At 42.8% G+C, this 19,329-nt stretch overlaps 1 protein-coding gene across 4 annotated transcripts in view; it reads right to left on the bottom strand.

The window, feature by feature from the left end:
- Window positions 1–19,329, bottom strand: part of PPEF1 (protein phosphatase with EF-hand domain 1) — a 69,993-nt gene that overhangs the window by 28,560 nt on the left and 22,104 nt on the right. For 2 of the 4 annotated variants that reach the window (XM_050936574.1, XM_050936573.1), the window contains exons 3-7: window positions 19,141–19,268; window positions 16,742–16,802; window positions 8,815–8,945; window positions 5,180–5,294; window positions 819–865 (exon numbers count right to left, since the gene is read on the bottom strand). In XM_050936574.1, coding sequence (XP_050792531.1) covers window positions 819–865; window positions 5,180–5,294; window positions 8,815–8,945; window positions 16,742–16,802; window positions 19,141–19,268 — 482 coding nt within the window. Of the gene's footprint in view, window positions 1–818; window positions 866–5,179; window positions 5,295–8,814; window positions 8,946–10,357; window positions 10,428–12,193; window positions 12,282–16,741; window positions 16,803–19,140; window positions 19,269–19,329 lie in introns of those variants that run through there. The other 2 variants (XM_050936576.1, XM_050936575.1) reach the window with 2 other exon arrangements.

Below are 19,329 nucleotides of genomic sequence, written 5' to 3' on the forward strand. Positions count from 1 at the left end.
TCCCCTGACTGGCCCCGGACCCCACCACCCCATCCAACCCCTCCTCTCATTCCTCACGCCCCGCCCCCCCAGGACCCCTGCCCCATCAAACCGCCCCTTCTTCCTGTCCCCTGACTGCCCCCGGAACTCCTGCCCCTGACTGCCCCGTGCCACCCCATCCAACCCCTGCCCTTCCTGACTGCCCCCCCAGGACCCCTGTCCCCATTCAATCACCTTTTTTCCCCCCGACCACCATCTACACCCCTGACCACCACCCCTAAATCCCCTGCCCTCTATCCAACCTGCTCCCTGCCCCCTTACCCTGCTGTCTGGGGCACTAGTGGCTGGTGGCGCTACAGCTGGGCCATGCTCCGGCTGCTGTCATCACCACCGCGCAGCACAGGGACTGGGTCAAGCCAGCCTGTGCAGCTGCGCTGCTCCAGGAGCTCACAACCCCGCCACCCAGAGCACTGTGCCGGTGGCACAGCAAGCTGAGGCTGTGGGTGAGGGGAAACAGTGGGGGAGGGGCCAGGGGTTCGGGGGCCGGGTAGGACAGTCCCGCAGGCCGGATGTGACCCATGGGCCGTAGTTTGCCCACCCCTGCACTAATCTATGCCCTCTGCTTGGCATTCAGTCAAAGACACCCAGATTTCTCTCTTCAAAATGGCCATTTGGTTCCTGAGGTGGAAAGACAGCAGTAGCTAAAGAACTAGCATAACCTACTGTTCAGCGAATATATATCACATACACAATACCTAACAATACCTGTGTGGCATGCAGTTGCTTTCCTAGCGCCACCCTAAAGAGTGAAAATGCTCAGGAATAAAGCATCTAATTACCTTGTAGAATATCAGCAAAAGATCATCCAGTTTTCCATGCAAATCACCTAGAGAGAACAGAATATTCAAAGTTTTGTGACAGTCTGTTATACTACTCTGATTAAATGAGGTGTCAAGATGATTTTAATCACATTTTCCCTTGTAGAACTGTCCTTGCACTTGGATTATACAGACTAAATTTTCAAAACGGTGTGCCTGAGCTGCACATCTAAATCTGGCAATCGCACACTAAAGTGAGCCTACAATAGCTTCGCACGAAGCTTTAATCTTTTTATGTGGGCGTGTTGGAGGGTAGAAGATCACTTGCACCCTTGAAAAGAGTTAGGTACTTGAAGAGCTGGGTACACTATGGACAAACCTATTATGAATCTTAATTCTTATATCTGTGCTTTGTTATCAGTGAAGGGTGCCCTAGAAATACTTACAAGAGAAAGACAGGAACCTAGAAATAAGTAAGTGTTTAGCATACCTATCATAGAATAATAGAATATCAGGGTTGGAAGGGACCTCAGGAGGTCATCTAGTCCAATCCCCTGCTCAAAGCAGGACAAATTCCTAACTAAATCACCCCAGCCAGGGCTTTGTCAAACCTGACCTTAAAAACCGCTAAGAAAGGAGATTCCACCACCTCCCTAGGTAACCCATTCCAGTGCTTCACCACTCTCCTAGTGAGAAAGTTTTTCCTAATATCCAACCTTAAGTACATACTGGCACTTAAGCAGATGGCCACGCTTAATTGGGCAACTAAATTAATGGTATGTTCACATGTAAATTATTGGGATTTTAAAATACTATTTTTTTCAAAAAAATCATCTTGTTATCTGACATATATTACATAGCATCTGTTCTATTTGTCTAATTTGGGACCAGAGTTTGGCTGTAACAGGTGGGGATGGGCAGAGAGAGTATAATCTTTCCAAGAACAAGATGCACCAATATCCCAGTTTTAGCTCTGTCGGGGGGGGGGGGGTTTCCTCGTGGAATAGTATACAGTACTATTCAACAGGAGGAATTCATCCTTGCGTAAAGGGATCCTGTACTACTTTAAGTCTTCAAAGTAGACTAAGTTGAATTTAACTGGTGCATAGGTCCCCTCTGCATAAGAGTGAATTTCACCTGGATGAGAAAGGGAGCCAGAACCGGGCTCTTAACTTGTATCTCATTATCCAAATAAACATAAAAAAAAGTCTTCCAAATTTACATAAATATACTCAATGATTTCATCCTTTCACCATTAGTATTAAAAATGGGGTGAGCGGAGGCATTTTTACTCTGTTCATAGGACATATATGCAACTATGTTAGAGCCTGAATTAAGGCCAATTTTAGTCAATTCAAACACTTCCCGTAAACTTCAATGGGCTATGGGGTTCAGATAGGAAAATATTTCAGAATAATACTTAATCCTCAGTTTCTGTATGGAGTTCAAAGGGGATCTGGAGGCAGGAAATCTTATTTTAAGTTAATATTTTGGTCTCAACATCAGTAAAAATTAGGCTTTCATCTGCTACAAAACATCTTTTTGGTCTCAAAGGCCATTATTTATTTGAATGGCAGGAAGGGACATCTTTTATGCTGCTTAAATAGTGCAAATGAGGCTACAGATAGGAGGATACATGTATACTGATTAGCAAGAGAGAAATGATCAGTCACCAATGTGAACATACACGTATTTGGTTCAGATTTTTGTGTTTTGTTTTTTTAAGTCTAGTGAACAATAGTTTACCCAAAAGACCTCATCCAGGTGCACAGCTGTGCATGTAAAATCCCTTGTTTGCAATTGCATTACATGCTCAACCAACTCTTATGAAAATTGTACACTTAATAGCAACTTATTATTGTAAGTAACTTTGGACAAGTTATAGTTGTCATTTACTATAGCCATTACTATTCTGGTTTGCAGCTAAAACTCCTTACCCAGGCTCGATTGTCCTTTTATCTATAATCTATGACAGCATTATCAAAATGGATGGTTAGTAGGCACTTTTCATTCTGAAACTTCTTCCCTGTGTCACAGTGCATCACTGTGTGAAGATTAACTAACTTCTTGCTAGAGAAAGATTAAGTCCTATAATGACATTAATCGCTTTAGAAGGCAGAAGGTTTAATAGGCTATTACACATGTTGTTACATACAATATAATCTATTCCAGAGGCAGGCATGTTGTCAATCAAGGGCCTCATTCTGCCATCCCCATCAATGGCAGCAGTCACAGAGTGAGGTACGACTAAATATAAAGATGGATGAACTTGGCCTGAAACATGGTGAATTTCAGTGTACTGACTACACCCATGGCAGGATGTTTCTATCATATACTCCATAACTCTAATCTTATTAACTGGGAAATATAGGGGCACCATTTGCTACCTCAAAGTAGCACCCTGGAACCTCCATATTCACCCTGGTGATATAATTATGATGGTTTTGTACAAAGTATGCCTTGTGAGGTATCATTTTAAAAGTCTTGATCTGTTGAACATTAATATCCTGTTGGATTGTATGTGCTGTCATTGTATGTGGAGTTATGAAGTATTGCTATATATGTGTGTTACTGAAATATGTTGTGAGGTTGGGAAAACCCATAATCAACCTTTCAGTTACAACAAAAGGGTAGCCCCCAATAGCCAGACAGTATTAATGGCTCATCAACACCCAACAAGAAAGAATCCACTATCCCAGAGATTCCTTAGAGAAGGCACATATGTAATGGAAACTGCTTGGTCCCCACATCACAGCAGAGATCTTTCTAGCAAGCTGGAAGAAAGTAGAGAGACAGTAACATCATCACTTTGCCTCTCTCTCCTCTCCCCCAATCTCAGCACCTGGAAGTATGTCTGGGAGACAAAGTTTTTGAACAGGGGAAGTTTGATCTCAGGCTGGAAAGGGAGTCCAGTCTGTGTTTTGGGGAACTGTAACCTGCTCGTACCATCTGTCGGGGGGAAAAAGATGTTAATCTACTCTTGCTTAGAGTAAAAGTTTTGGATTCAGAATGTGTGTTTCTATTTTTATTTTCTTAAGTTAACTATCTCTGACCTTTATGCCTACCACTTATAATCATTTAAATTCTAGCTTCTGTACATTTTATCTTTACCAGTGAGTTTGTCTAAAGTGCTTGGGAAATCTGTTCAGATTACAAAGGCTGTGCATGTCCACTTTCCGCGTCTGGCCAATGTAAAACGGTACAGTTCTGGGGTGCAAAGCTGCTGGAATGTATATGCGCAGTGCTTATCAGAGGTTGGTAGCTTGACATCAGCATCACAGTGTGAGAGACATCCCAGGCTGGTGGATTTTGGAGAGCTCAGCAGTCCCATGGTCCAGTTTGCACTCTGGGGACCCCATCACAACGAGTTTCATAACATTTCTACCCTTCAGCCCTGTTAGGAAATTTTACATCAACTATCAGAGCGGTAGCCGTGTTAGTCTGGATCTGTAAAAGCAGCAAAGAGTCTTGTGGCACCTTATAGACTAATAGACGTTTTGGAGCATGAGCTTTCGTGGGTGAATACCCACTTCATCAGATGCATCAACTATGAAATTCTAGGAAGTTCCTCATGATTTACTGAACATAGAGTTTTAGTCTCTTCATTTATTTGATACAAAGCATAGACCAAGAAGGAGCACAACCTAAGCATCACCCCTTAACTCAGGGAAATTCTTACTGAAATTATTGTTGAGCAAGACGTGATGGAAAGCTGCCTTTCTCAAGGACGTGAAAGTCAAGCAGTGATGCAGAAAGTAAAGGTTGACAACACTAGGTGGCATTTTATATATGGTTGTGCAATTTTCAAAGAAAAACACCAAAAACCCACCACAATCCCTACTATACTGCAGGTTCCGTGTTTTAACACTGAGGGTATGGCTACATTTGGAATTTCAAAGCGCTGCCCTGGCAGTGCTGCGGGAGCGCTGCCGCGGCAGTGCTTTGAAGTGTGAGTGTAGTCGGAGCGGCAGCGCTGGGAGAGAGCTCTCCCAGCGCTGCATGTAAACCACATCCCTTACGGATGTAGCGTGCAGCGCTGGGAGCCGCGCTCCCAGCGCTGCTGCCCTGATTACACTGACGCTTTACAGCGCTGTATCTTGCGGCACTCAGGGGGGTGTTTTTTCACACCCCAGTTGCAGCGCTGTAAAGTGTGAGTGTAGCCAAGGCCTAACTCACCAAGAAACATCTGACAAGGGAAAAAAAAGAGAGGAGGTTTTTGGCTTTCTTAAAATATACCAGTGGTGACTCAACAGCACGAGTTGTAGTAGTTTGGGGAGATTTTCACTTTTCTAAAACCATCTACAAAATTACAGTTATGGCTGCAGTCAGGAATATCCATATCATCCTGTGGCCAAAACCAGCTATATGTGCGGTCATCTTACCACAGATGGTTATCTCCTTGGAGTAGGAGGTTGACAGATGAATGATGTTAGGCATCTGTTTAAGGAGTTTCTTGGTTTCGTGTAGCAGCTGTAGGACATAGCGGGCATGAAGATGCTGTGAAAGGAATGTGGCGAGACAAAGGAGGCATATTATAAATATACATAGACCATACTACTCCATAAAAGTTCTGCCAACACAGAGACCCACCCACTACCAACAAGTTTGCAATAGGTACCTGCAAAAGATTGTTTATAGTAGACATTTACTTTCTAAACAGAATTACAGGCAGCATGGTCTAGGATGAAGAATCAGGAACTCATAAGGACGGCCATGGTTTATCTAGACCAATGGTTTATCTAGCCCAGTATCCTGTCTTCCAACGGCTGGTGCCAGATGCTTCAAAGGGAATTAACAGAACAGGGCAATTTTTTGAGTGCTCTGTTCCCTGCTGTCCAGTCCCAACTTCTGGCAGTCAGAGATTTAAGGATACCCAGAGCATGGAGTCTTAGAACTCCCAAATTCTAATCCTAGCTTTCCCAGTAAATTGCTTTGGGGAAATCACTTCACCTGTGTGCCTCAGTTTTCCCACTTGTACAATGAGGTTAATAGGTACTTAATATAGCTCTTTGAATAGATAAAGGTTATACAAATGCTAAATATTGTTAAACAACAAAACAGACTTCCTTTTAGCTGTGAAAGTTTAATAATGAGTAGTAAAGTACAAAAGAAAGGAAAAAAAACAGGAGAGAGAAAACTAAAGTCAGGGCTGTAAAGTTACTAGTTAATCTGCCTTTTTCTATATAAGCTACTCCTGACAGGATTCTGAGCACCTGCATGGATGCAGAATTCTTATGGTCTGCAGATTTCTGTGCCCCTGCGCAGAAAAAATTTGAGTGAGACACATGCCTCTTCCCCATTAGCCAAGGTGGCAAGTCTGTTCCAGCACCTGGAGCAGCCCTCAGAGATACAAATCATGGGGGGGGGGGGGCAAAAAGGAGAGGAGGGGCTGGGCATACATGCCTGCCTGGGAGACATTAATCACCATCATGGCCTGGGCATGCCTGCCTGTGAACAAGCAAGAGAGACTCTGTTCTTCACCCTTGCTACTGTGGAGCACCCGGTGTGGAGGCGTAGGGCTTTGGGTTGTTAGGCATGAGGCAGGCTCTGTCCCCTGACGCAGAAATATAGCAGCCTGCCTGCCTACATTCCTTCATTGCAACAAAGCAAACAGCTGTTTTGCCAGTGTTGGAATCAACCAGTGCTATCTCTTAAATTGCCTGCCAGCTCATTTGATAGCAGATAACAAGCATTGGATTGATAGAAAATTCAGTCAGTTTTTGCTTGAGAGGGGATAAGGTGTGGAAGAATAAGAGTCTGCTCTCTGCAGTCTTACACAACTGTTTCAATGTTTGAAACAAAACACAGTTCTTGATGTGAAAAAAAAATTGTTAATGTTGCTATTGATAGTTAATTGATCTCCTTCTCTGAGGCAGAAATGTAGCAGCCTGCCTGCTAGTGACATTGTTAATGTTCCTATTGTTAGTTAACTGTTCCCATTCTCAGTAAATTTCGCCAGGAGCATAAAATCTGTAAAAGTTTTAAGGCTCCTTTACATTGCCAGGTTGATATAAAGGAGCCTTATTACAAAAGACAGTAAGGGAATCCTCAGCTAGAAAGACTATGTGCTTTCTCACTTTTTTTCCTGTGCCAAAGTGGCACAATGGGGTTAGATTACAGCTCAGGATTTATTTTACTTACCCATTAAAAAAAAGACTGAGGGCAAATAAAACATTTACCAAGCAGTCAATAAAATGTCAGGACAATCGGAACTAAGCACTTCCCAAAGTACCCAGGCAGGTCCAGGTGAAGTTACCAAAGGGCAAAGGAATATTTGTTCTTTTGCACGATGTGAACAGTCTTCACATCATGCATCAAAAATGGCTCCACCAGCTTCTCATGGTGGAGAATTCTCTACAAAACTGCATGCAGATGGGGACAAATTATTCTGCACATCCTGGAATGTTGTTATCAATCATGATTGATGGTCTGTAATTGTGGATCATTTCGCATAAAAAACCCACATTATTTCGACAAAATATGCAGAATTTTAAAATATTGTGCAAAGAATTTTTAATTTTTTGGTACAGAATTCCCCCAGAAGTAAGCAAGCATGAGAATGAACATCTCAATCTTTAAAACTCATCCATTCTATCTCTTTGTTCCTCTCAGCTACAAAAATACTTTCCCACTGAGATTCCTTTTCTTGTACTTCCTGCTCTGTTAATAGCGTCTAGGATGATCCCGTCATCCAATGATTGCAGGTCTTTTCATTTAAAAATAGCCATCTCAATGCACCATCCACCTGAAATTCTACTGAGACTTTCAACCACTTCCGCTATGGAAGGTGGTACGGGGAGAGGCAAATTCACAGAGGCTAATTACCCCATCTCCAAAAAGTTTTGATCAAAGAATGAGCCTTAACTCCCACTTGGGAACAAGAATACCGGTGCTCAAAGGTGAAGCCTGTGTTTGCTCATTTACTCTTCTATTTACCACAGCTCCTCGTTCTAGAGCCATCACTTGAGATATATATTGGAAGCCCCATTTACTCAATAAATTTGAAACTATACTGGACTATTAATAGATAGCACTGAAACTGCAGTTCAAAGTTTCAAATTAATTGCTCCCCATAACACTCAACAATGTAAATATTAGCATCATTTTACAGATGGGGAAACAGAGGCAAACAGGCAAAGAATATGCCCAAGAGCACATACAAGGGAGTCAGTAGCAGAGCCAACTTCAGCTTTCCTAGCTCCTTGACTCATGCTCAGAACTTTAGATCATAACAAATAATCAGTAAATGAACAGCAGAGAATAATCCTGCATTGGCAGAAAGAGTAGAAAGATGTATTAGGTCACCTAGTTCACTTTATTTCTATGACCTTATAATTTAGTCTCCATAACAATTTTTGACATTACTTAAGTTTAATCATGATAGTCACAGGGCCGGTGCAACCACTAGGAGAACTAGGTGGCCACCTAGGGCGCCTAGTGGTTGAGGGCGCCTAAAAGCCCGCTCATGTGAAGAGGTGGAGTGGAGGTGAGCTGGAGCAGGGGGGCATGGGGAAGGCCGCCCACAGAAACGGGGGGGGGGAACAGGGGAACCACTCGCTGCCCCAGATCACCTCCACTCTGCCTCCTCCGCTGAGCACACAGCCCTCGCAAGCCTGGGAGGGGAGGAGAATTAGAGCGGCGCCAGCATGCTCAGCGGAGGAGGCGGAGTGGAAGTGTGCTGGGGTGGGCTCCTTGGGCAGGGTCAGCTGCCACGGAGGGGGCTCCCCAGGCCAGGTTAGCTGCCGCAGAGTGTTGGGGAGCTCCCCGAGCGGTGTTAGCTACCGTGGAGGGGGCTCCCTGGGTGGGGTTAGCTGCAGGGGAGGCTCCCCAGGTGGAGGGGTAGGGGGGCATGGTTAGCTGCTGCAGGGGGGCGGGGGGCTCCTCTGATGGGAGGGGCGGATGGGCGTGGATAGCTGCTGTGGGGGAGGGCAGCGGGCAGGGTTAGCTGGGTGCGGGGGTGGTGCAAGGTAGAAGTTTCACACTCTAGGCGCCAATACATTCCCAACTCCTAACTTGCCTGTTGATCCTTGAAAGCATGAAGAAGTGAATTAGTGTCCGCAACAGTCAGGGGAAATGACAGCCGAGGTCCATGGTAGGAGTCTGGGACCTCTATCATCCGCTCATATTCTAGTAATTGTACATCCGAACCTGTGGTATTAAAATCACTGGGACTATTGAAAAATGATAAATCAAATCTAGAAAGGGAGGGAGGAAGACAATGTAGAAAGTCTCATCTTGGAAGGCAACACAAATTCTGAACGTACAATAATCACTGGTATTTACACTGCTATAATAAAGTGGTTAATTAGTTCCCGCCATTAGTTTGTGGATCAACTACAACTTTCCAACAACTATCTCTGATTTATAAAATAAAAAAAATACAGTGTCTAAAGTCAGATTGAACATTGCTGCAAAATATTTTTCAACCACAGCCTGTAATTCTAGATTAGGAGAAATTTAGCTATCCAATCCGCCCTCCCTTCCCCCAACATAGATTTGAAGTTTATTGTTAACGATCGATAGCTCCTTCTTTATTGTTAATCATCAATAGCTCCTTCACCTGTTTACAACAATGTACTGTTAAACTTTTAATGGGGTTTAAAGCCAATTAGTTTTGTTGTAGTTACTTTTCTACATATGAGAAATGCCAAAAGCTCACTGAAGATTTAGGGCTTGTCTACACTCAAAATACTGCAGCAGCACAATTTGCGTCCCTGCAGCGCTTCAAGCACAGATGCCACCTACACCGATGGGAGGGGTTCTCCCACCGACATAGGTAATCCATCTCCCTGGAAGGCGGTAGTTAGGTCGATGGATGAATGCTTACATCGACCTAGTGCTGTCTACCAGGGTCGGCTCCAGAGGTTTTGCCACCCCAAGCAGACAAAAAAAAAAAAAAAAAAAAGCTGCGATCGCAATCTGCCTCAATTCAGCAGGAGGTCCTTCGCTCCTAGCAGGAGTGAGGGACCTTCCGCCAAATTGCCGCCGAATAGCTGAAAGTGTCGTCCCTCTCCGGAGTTGCTGCCCCAAGCACCTGCTTGATAAGCTGGTGCCTGGAGCCGGCCCTGCTGTCTACATGGGCACTTAGGCTGGCTTAACTATGCAGCTCAGAGGTATGGATTTTTCCAGACCGATGTAGTTAAACTGACCTGATTTTCTAGTTTAGCCCAAGCCTCAACCAAACAAACCCTATTCTCTCACAGCTGTGTGCCAACAATGGTGTTTCAATATCACCATTTTCACTAGAGCTGAGACACAATGTCCCCACGCGGCCAGCTGTCATAAAACTATTGCCTGAACCGCAGCAAGTATAAGTACGGCAGGAGAAAGAAACAGTCTGTTCTCCTGTTCTTCGTGGAGTGTGGAGAAGGTGGAAATATTTCTAATTGCTTCAATTCAGGGTTCTTTTTATATACACTCGTCTATACATGAGCATGTAGGGCATTGAAGTGTTTGCTTTAGCACATCATTGGTCTGCCTCATTCCTTGGGCAAACTGAGAACCAACTAGCAGCAGGATCCTTATTAAAAACATTTTAGCGGTTGCTCAGGTCAACCTACAGTGTTGCTCTTGTGAGGTTCCAGTTTTTAAACAGCTTTTGTTTTCTTGTAGTTGAGCTTAATGTTTTTCATAACCCTCATTAGACTTGATCTGAAATTCATAAAAAAGGGTTTATTTATTATTTATCATCATGGCCGAAGAACTGGATGCAAAATAAAACTCGCAGCAGCTGAATCCTTCTTGCATTCACATACATATTTTATATCATTCATAATGAATACAATGCCATCATATAGATAGAAGTTCAACTTGGCCAGCAACTGAAGAAAGTTCAAAATAAGAAGTATTATCTGAAGGAACAGAAAGGAACAGTTTCCTTCTTAAATGTTTACCCCTTTCAAACCCTGCGTCTGCGTCAATCTAACTGGAGCAAAGCATTAAGCAGCAACGCTAAGGGCTTTAGCCTACAAGGTGCTGAGCACTCCCAATTTCCACTGACTGCCCTGGGAGCTGAGTGCACATCACCATCTTGCAGAATGATCCATAACTGACTGACTAGTCAATACCTTATGAGTGCCTTCCTCTTTACAGGGTAATAACCAGATCTAGGTTAAACAGACTCTAGGCGCCTACCTACATGGAATCAATTTTGCAATGAAAAGCACAGTGATCTGAACATCCCAAACAGTGTGCACACCAGTTCTCACAGACAAGCCCAAAGAGAATAGCTCAGGCTACAGTTACTATCAAGTTAGCAGGGAGTATCTTGGAGATATGACACTGAAATAGGTTCTTCAGTCTCTCGCTTCTATGCTCTGATTGGTTCCTGTCCTCACAGCTTCTCATCCAGGACTCTGACAAACCCAGTCATTCCATCTTCTTACCACTATGCCCACTCTGATTCCATGCTTAATCTCAGGCTTTGCAATGTCTCCTTCTGCTCCTTCTAAAGGGCTGGCTTACCCCAGCCCCTACCCCTACTTTAGAGCAATTCCATTTTAAAATTAATTTTTATTGATTCACTAGAGATTGCATGGGGTGACAGGCAAGGAATTATGTCAGAAATCGAGGTATCTATGTTTGCTGTGGGCATATGGACGAGGAATTCTAAGAACAGCAACCAATCAGAGCAGGGATTTATAAGAGCTAGAGTAGGGAGATTTGCATAATTACTGAGTTTATACTGAGAAATAAGCATTCTTAATTACATAAATCAGAGCCCTACCCCAAGCCAGCATGCAGGGATTTGCCACACTGAAAGATATACGTACAGCCATGGATTAATAATTGTATAGTATCCTGTGTTCTCAACTAGTAGGGAGGACTCTCTTTCAAGGTGACATGAAATAAAGAATAGCTCTTCATATACTGTACCAAATAATTCAGTTCCCCACTGCATGTAACCAAAAGATTAAGACAAAACACAAAGGCGATATACGTTTTGTGTGTTCCCATACACTACAGTCTGTTACTTTTTTATTTAAATGATGGAAATTACCAAGAATATGTGCTATGCCAATTGCTTAAAACTAATTTTCTTTTCTCCTGGTAGAGATCCTGGGGGTGGATTGAAAGGCTGGGCAGGTACATTCACAACCCCCCCCCCCCTTTTTTTTTTGTTTTTAAGACTACTGAAAGGGCTTTTCCAGCTCCCTCCCACAGACCTCTTTGAAAATCACCTCCAAACACCACCAGAATATCAAGACTGCTAAGTGAACAATTTATACAATTATGAAGCATCTTGCTCACGATGCTGAAACTACACTGACATCAGGAAGAGGAGGAGGAGATGAGAAATAGCTGTGGGCAAAACAAATCGAAAGGACAATTGCATTAAGTGGAAAATGATCACAATTTTTTTAAAACATTAAAAAAAAACAGGAAAGTAAACTTACACTGTGATGAGCCAGGAAGATTTCTTAGGGGCTTAATTATAGTGCACCTCTACCCCGATAGAACGCTGTCCTCGGGAGCCAAAAAATCTTACTGCATTATAGCTGAAACCACGTCATATTGAACTTGCTTTCATTCGCCGGAGTGCGCAGCCCCGCCCCCCCCCCCCCCGGAGCACTGCTTTAGGGTGTTATATCCGAATTCGTGTTATATCGGGGTCTATAAGACCTTCAAAGATCCCCATCCCTCTCTTTCCTGCACACAGAACTATTGAACAGGACAGGCAATCTCTGCTTTACTGAGGCTCGCACAAGGGTCCAAGACAGAAGTTCTTGGGGAGAAACTTGGCTAGAGCGGAGTGAATAAGCTATGTTTCAGTTCAAGGTTCGACCAGAAAAATCCAGAAGAAACTTTAGCTAGATTCAAATAAAAAGATTTTAAAGAAAAATTGTCAAATTGAAAAACTTGACAAAACTGTGTGAGTTGACAGAAATGTTTCGGATTGGACCCAAACTAATTTTTTTTCCAGTTTTTCATTTCAAATTCATATGGTTTGATCAACTCGAATAGATTTTTTTTTTATTTTTTCATTTTGATTCAGTCTTTTTCAGGTGTTTTTCATTCTGTTTTTTTTTTTTCCTGGTCAAATTTCAGAACAGAGCGCTGTTTTAATATAAAAAGTTGAAACAAAGTGTTTCAACATGGCAGAAACAAAAACATTTTATATAATTTTTTTTTATGGAAATTATTTGTCAAATTAACTTAAACTACAAATAGTGTTGAAGCCCCGAAAAACGCAAAGATCATCTAAAATGTTTTGCTTAGCTCTACTCAGGACTTTTTAGCCCTGTTTCTATTACTCTAAGTTAAAGGAACATGTGTTGCGGAAAGCAGCAGCAGAATTCTTTTTACCGGATCCTGGGCTTCCTAAAACATTTGGACAATTGTCCAGGCTGATTTGCAGCTTCTTTTGTTGACTATGCTCACATTCACAGTCGGTCAGTTCCGTAAGGCCTTGAATCAGCAAGAACTTAAGCACCTGCTTAAGAATAACCCTGTTCAGAAAAGCATTTTAAATACCTGCTTAAGTCCCAGTAAAGTCAGGTTCTTAAATGCTTTGCTAAATAGAGATGGACTTAGGTATATATTTTAAGCTAAGCACATGACTAAATGCTTTGCTGAATCAGGGCCTAAGGCTTGTCTATGCTTCAAATGCTAAAGCAGCACAGCTGCCGCATTGCAGCTGCACTGCTGTAGTGCTTCAGTGTAGACACCATCTACACTGATGAGAGAATCCTTGCTGGTAGCTACGTCGATAGAAGAATTCTTCTGTCAACCTAGCACTACACTGGGGCGTAGGTTGCCATAATTATGCTGTTCGGGGTATGGATTTTTCACACCCCTGAGTGATGGAGCTGGGTCGACCTAACTTTTTAGTACAGCTCAGGCCTAAATGTTGATTTGACAAGCTTAGTATTTAAAAAAAACAAACCAACCCTCTACTGCACATTTTCACTGTGTAAGCACTTATAACATGCATATAGTTAAACCAATTCTCTTTGGTCAAGGCCTTGTGCTGCCTCTCAGTGAGGACTATTTCCATGCCATTCTTGAAACTTTCAATCCTCATTTTTTTCAGCTGTAGGCCTGAAAAGATTTTTTTGATGGGAAGCTTGTATTTTTTAGCCTCTTCTATTGTAAGAATGGTAGACCTTTTTACACTCAAAAAAACAACAAGAAAGAGAGTTATCTTTGGGCAGACACCAAGTTTCAAACATTTAACCCCAAAGATACAACTTTCTCAAAACTATATGACAGTGAAAATTGAGCTTTATCACGAAAGCTTTTTGTTTTTTGACCAAGAATCACAGAACCGTAGGGTTAGAAGAGACTGCAAGGGTCATCTAGTCTAACCCCCTGGCAACATGCAGGATTTGTTGCATCTAAACCATTCAAGACACATGGCTACCCAGCCTCCTGTTGAAAATCTCCAGTGATGGAGCTTCCGCAACCTCCCAAGGCAGTCTTTAACTATAACTAATATTTGCTCTTAATGCAGGTAGACCACACAGGGAAAAAAGGGGCAATTTACACCCCTTACTCTTCTGTGTGGGCACAAGAGGTGAGCCACGACTTCACCCTATGTAGTTAAAGTGTTTATCAGATGTTTACCTAAGAAAGGTCAATATATATAGATTTATCTAGGCTGGTTAGGGGAGACATCTCAGACATGATTTACAAGCAACTGAATAGCCAAGCTAACCCATCATCCTAAAAACTTTGGATTCAGTTGGGTTCAGAAGGTGAAGTGAAATACACCATTAGAGCAGACAACTAGGTAGATGATATGAATTTCATTAGATTTTCTTTGAGCTAGCCACTTTATTCTTATAAAACCCCACAAGAAAAGCGATCATTTGCAGACTGCACTTATCTGTCATAGTGCACTGTGTAGAAAAATTAATTGCAGGACTACCTTATTCTCCGTCTTGGCCCTGGAGCACAGATGTACTTTCTCCTTCAAGAAGAGTGCACTGTACATTAGGCACTCTAGACAGTTTAAGAGAGAACTGTGGTTTCTAATTGTTGCCATTAGAACACTGAACCACTAATGGTTTTTGATGGTTTTATTCTGCTATCAAAGTGCCTTGTATGCATTTTAAATGAAGTAATCAATGGCTGGCCCAGATGAAAGAGAAGTGACATTTCATATTCTTTTATGACTCAATAAGGTAAGGACTGCCTCCTTCTTAACACAGCTAGGTTCAGATTTGCTTATCTCTCTTCAGACCTCCTAAACAAATTGCTGTTTGTTTAACAGAAGTCAGTTTCAAGCTGTAGCTCTGTGTGGAACTTGCACTTCAAAGGCTAGTTTTATCCCAGGATCTCAAAACACTTTAAAGATCAAAGGCTAGTCTTTCATTGCCTTATTAGAGCTGGTTGCAAAACATTGTAACATAGCCTAATATAAAACTTAATTTGATCATTGTAATTGTTCACATTCTGAATGGTTTTGGTATTCCTTGAATCCTGTGCACTATTCACTTCAGTCATATAGGATGAAATTCAATAAGGATACATGCAAATACTCCACTTAGGAAGGAACAATCAGTTGCACACATACAAAATGGGAAATGACTGCTTAGGAAGGAGTACTGCAGAAAGGGATCTGGGGGTCACAGTGGATCACAAGCTAAATATGAGTCAACAGTGTAACACTATTGCAAAAAAAGCAAACATCATTCAGGAGGGATGTATTAGGCGGAGTGCTGTAAGCAAGACACAAGAACTAATTCTCCTGCTCTACTCTGCACTGATTAGATCTCAACTGGAGTATTATGTTCAGTTCTGGATGCCACATTTCAGGAAAGATGTGTACAAACTGGAGAAAGTCCAGAGAAGAGCATCAAAAATTATTAAAAGTCTAGAAAACATGACCTATGAGGGAAGATGGGGAAAAAATGAGTTTGTTTAGTCTGGAGAAGAGAAGACTGGAGAGTTTAAGAGCAGGTTAACCCAACCCTCTGTCAGGGATGATCTAGATAATACTTAGTCCTGCCATGAGGGCAGGGGACTGGAATGGATGACCTCTTGAGGTCCCTTCCAATTCCATGATTCTACTAAAGTGAAATTACAGGATGTTCCTGTTGTGGTCTTTCCTCCTGAATCTTCTCTGGCTTCCAACCCTCTGCTTCTACAACTTCTTCCTTCGTTGGCTGCTCCCCTTAATTTTCAGAATATCTCATTCCTACAGAGATCAGAGAAGTAGGATGGCAAAGGGATCCAAGGTCCTCCTGGCAAGTCTGTTCCAGCTGGGTTCAGTGATTACAACTATTTTTAAGAAGATAAAATTATCTATAAGCATCTGTCCCAAATTTTTAAAATTTATGACTAAACATAATCCAGTCATTGTTCTGTTAAACTAAAGCATTCCCTCTGGAGTGTCAAAAATCCATGTCATATCCACAAGGACTGGATTTTGCATCTGCAGTTCTGGTTAGCTAAAAAATGTGGAAAAACTCACGTAAGCAGACAACTTCCTACTGGCCCAACATAAAATGCTCTGCAGTAAAAGTCCAGAATAAGTTACACTAAAAAATGCTCCATATTTGCCTTTTTCATATGATGCCATAGAGAACACCTCTGTGCTTTGTTACATCTGCTCAGTATTGGTCAATACATATTCCTTTTTGAGACTTTTCCATTACAAATTAGAAAAATACATAGTTCTAGAGATTAGGGGTGGGAGCGTTGCAAGCAGTAAGAACACAAGAACAATTTACTAGCTCTTGAAAGAGACAATGTAGCATAAAACACTGTATACATTTTGGGGTCTACTTATATGTTTGACTGGAATCTCACACAGTTCAATCTACTGTATATATATATTCAACAGAATCAGCATCTATAGGATCAAGTTTTCACTACAGTGTATTCGAAGCTCCAAGCTAAGCTTCAGTCATGTGCATGTAGCTAGGCATCACACAGACAACTCACTGGCTAATGTCTGGTTTTAAACTGGAATTTAAATAAACTTCTTTTATCCTTACCTGCATCAGTCTCGTTGAGATGAGTAAAGTGATCCAGCATGAATGTAAAAAAACTGGACAGCTGAATAAGAAAAAAAAATACACTGATCAATTCAATTCAATTCAGGAGAACACACAAACATTATTGGTCTCTCATTTTTCTTTACTCTTTTCCCTCTAATTGGGACATTCAGCTAGAAAGATACAGAGGCACCTTGGATCTGTATCACTCATTTATGATAACAATGCAACCTTGTCCTCTTGTAGGAGTTGCAACTTTCTCCTTCCTCCTTACTGCAGGCTAGTGGGCTCACGCTGATTCATAAGCATCACTAATTGAATTCAACAAACTCCTTTAAAGCTAGTTGATACTGTTCATTTTCTGAACAGAATGAACATTAACTGAGCTTCATTAAACCATGTAAAACAATAACAAAAAGCAGCAGTGCAAGTAGCACGGTACAGTCCGTTATGCCGTACTAGCAAAATATCTATAGCTGGTACGGCATACCAGAAAGGAGCAGCAGAACGTGTGGCCGCTGGGCAGCCCCACACTAGCAGTTCCTCCAACGCAATTGTACTGCCCCCAGCCCTTTCAAGCACGGTCTTCTCCAGCTGTACAGCAACCCCAACAGAGGGCAGGGCTGCGGGCAGGGATGGGAGCGGTAGAGCAGCGCTAGAGGAGCTGCAGGCGTAGGGCCATCCGGTGGCCCCATGTTCTGCTCTTTTCCCCGCTGCGGTTCCCAGGTCCCGGAGGAGCTGTGAGCATAAGGCAGTGGCCTCACATTCTGCGGTTCCGAAGGTGCAGTGGGAGGAGGACAGAACCCCCACCTCCCCAGGTAAGGGGGGTGAATCATGGGGAGGGGACAGGGAGAGCATGGGGGCCCTGGACTGGGGGCAGGGAGGAGTCACATGGAGGGTCATGTGAGCAGGTCACATGCCCCCATACCAGTAAGAGATGGATTCCACTTGCACCACTGACATAAAGGGACCAAATTTTGAAATCCAGCACTGCCTGTTGAAATATAATATTGAATGTAGTCATTTATAATGTTTTGTAAGAATTCATTTAAAAACACACACTATTAAAAATGTAAAATGCTTTCCAAAAAATTAAACTGTATTTTTAAAGAAAAGTGTGAGAAATGTAGAAAAAAATGCGTGGCAAAGAATTTTCCATCTTGCTCTTGCCATTAGGTCAGTGAACACCCCAGAGGTGGCTTAAGGTCTCCTGAGGCCCTGAGCCAGAGCAAGTGGGGAGGCCACTAGGATGGAACGGTGGCCTCACCTCACCCTTTCTGCCTGCAGCTCCACCCCCATTCCACACACCCCCGTGACCCCTCCTCCTGTTCGCTCCTTTCTGCCACCACCACCACCCTACTGTAGCACCAAGACTGGAGAAGCTCTGTCCCCACTACCTCAGCCCTGCAGTGGGGACTGAAAGTTACTCCAGCCCCGAGGCCATGGCAGGGAGAGAGAGCTACTCCAGTCCCAGGGCTTCAGCTGAGGCTTCCCCTGACCGCCCCATGGTTTCTGCTAGGGCTCTTGGCTTCTGCTGCCCCATGGCGGATTTCTACTGGGATGCTCATTTTTCTGGGAGCCCCCAGGTACAGGCCTCCGGGTTCAGGCCCCATGGGCCCATTGGATAATCCACCACTGCCACCACTCTCTTTAAAATGTTGATGAGGATGATTATTTGTTTGTACTACAGTAGCCCTATTGGGCTAGATGCTGTACAAAAATAGTGAGAGAGAGTATCTGCCCTGAAGCACTGACAAATTACAGTGTGAGAAAGGAAATATTTTACATTAGTTTACTGCTATTTTAATTTTTTATTTACCCAAGATCACACAGGAAATCTGTGGCAGACCCAGGAACAAAATCCAGATCTCCTTAGTCACAGTTCAGAGCCTTAATTACAAAACCGTCCTCCTTCCTTAGTTAACAAACAAACCGATTACAGGCAAAAAGCTAAATAAACTGAACTTTTTGGTAAGCATCCAAAACATCCACAGGATTAGATGTTTTGTAAACATACAAGTAATATAATCCCTCCTGCTTCAGGGCGTAAAGTAACCTCTAACTTGTGGAGGGTTAGGAAGAAACTGCCTCTATAAGCATGTTATTCCATAATTTTAATTACAGGGGTCATGCACCTTCTTTTGAAGCTTCTGATACTGGCCTCTGTCAGAGACAGGTTACTGCACTGGATGGAACAGTGATCCAGTCTGGTATGGCCATTTCCACATTCCTATTTTTAAGTAAATCAGGAAATTGGATACCCAAAAAATTCAGGTGGGCACGCAACTTGGAAGTTGCAACCCATACCTGCAGTTATCCATTTGGTTTGTGCAGCTTAGGGATACATTTCTGGACAGTGTGGCCTTCATGTTTCACCATAACAACCCAGGAGAACAGACCTGTAGCTGAGCTTGTTCTTCAGCATATTCAATTGACTGAAAGATACTAAGAGCGTACTGCCGCCTCATCTCCAGCCGGGCCATGTAACACCGATACCACCTCTGAATGAGGATAGCTGCTTTAATTGCTGCCAAAATACAAAGCCACAAAAATACAATGAAACAAAGTTACTGTGCAGTTTCTCTGAA

Source organism: Gopherus flavomarginatus, chromosome 1, assembly GCF_025201925.1.
Source record: "Gopherus flavomarginatus isolate rGopFla2 chromosome 1, rGopFla2.mat.asm, whole genome shotgun sequence".
NCBI lineage: Eukaryota > Metazoa > Chordata > Testudines > Testudinidae > Gopherus > Gopherus flavomarginatus.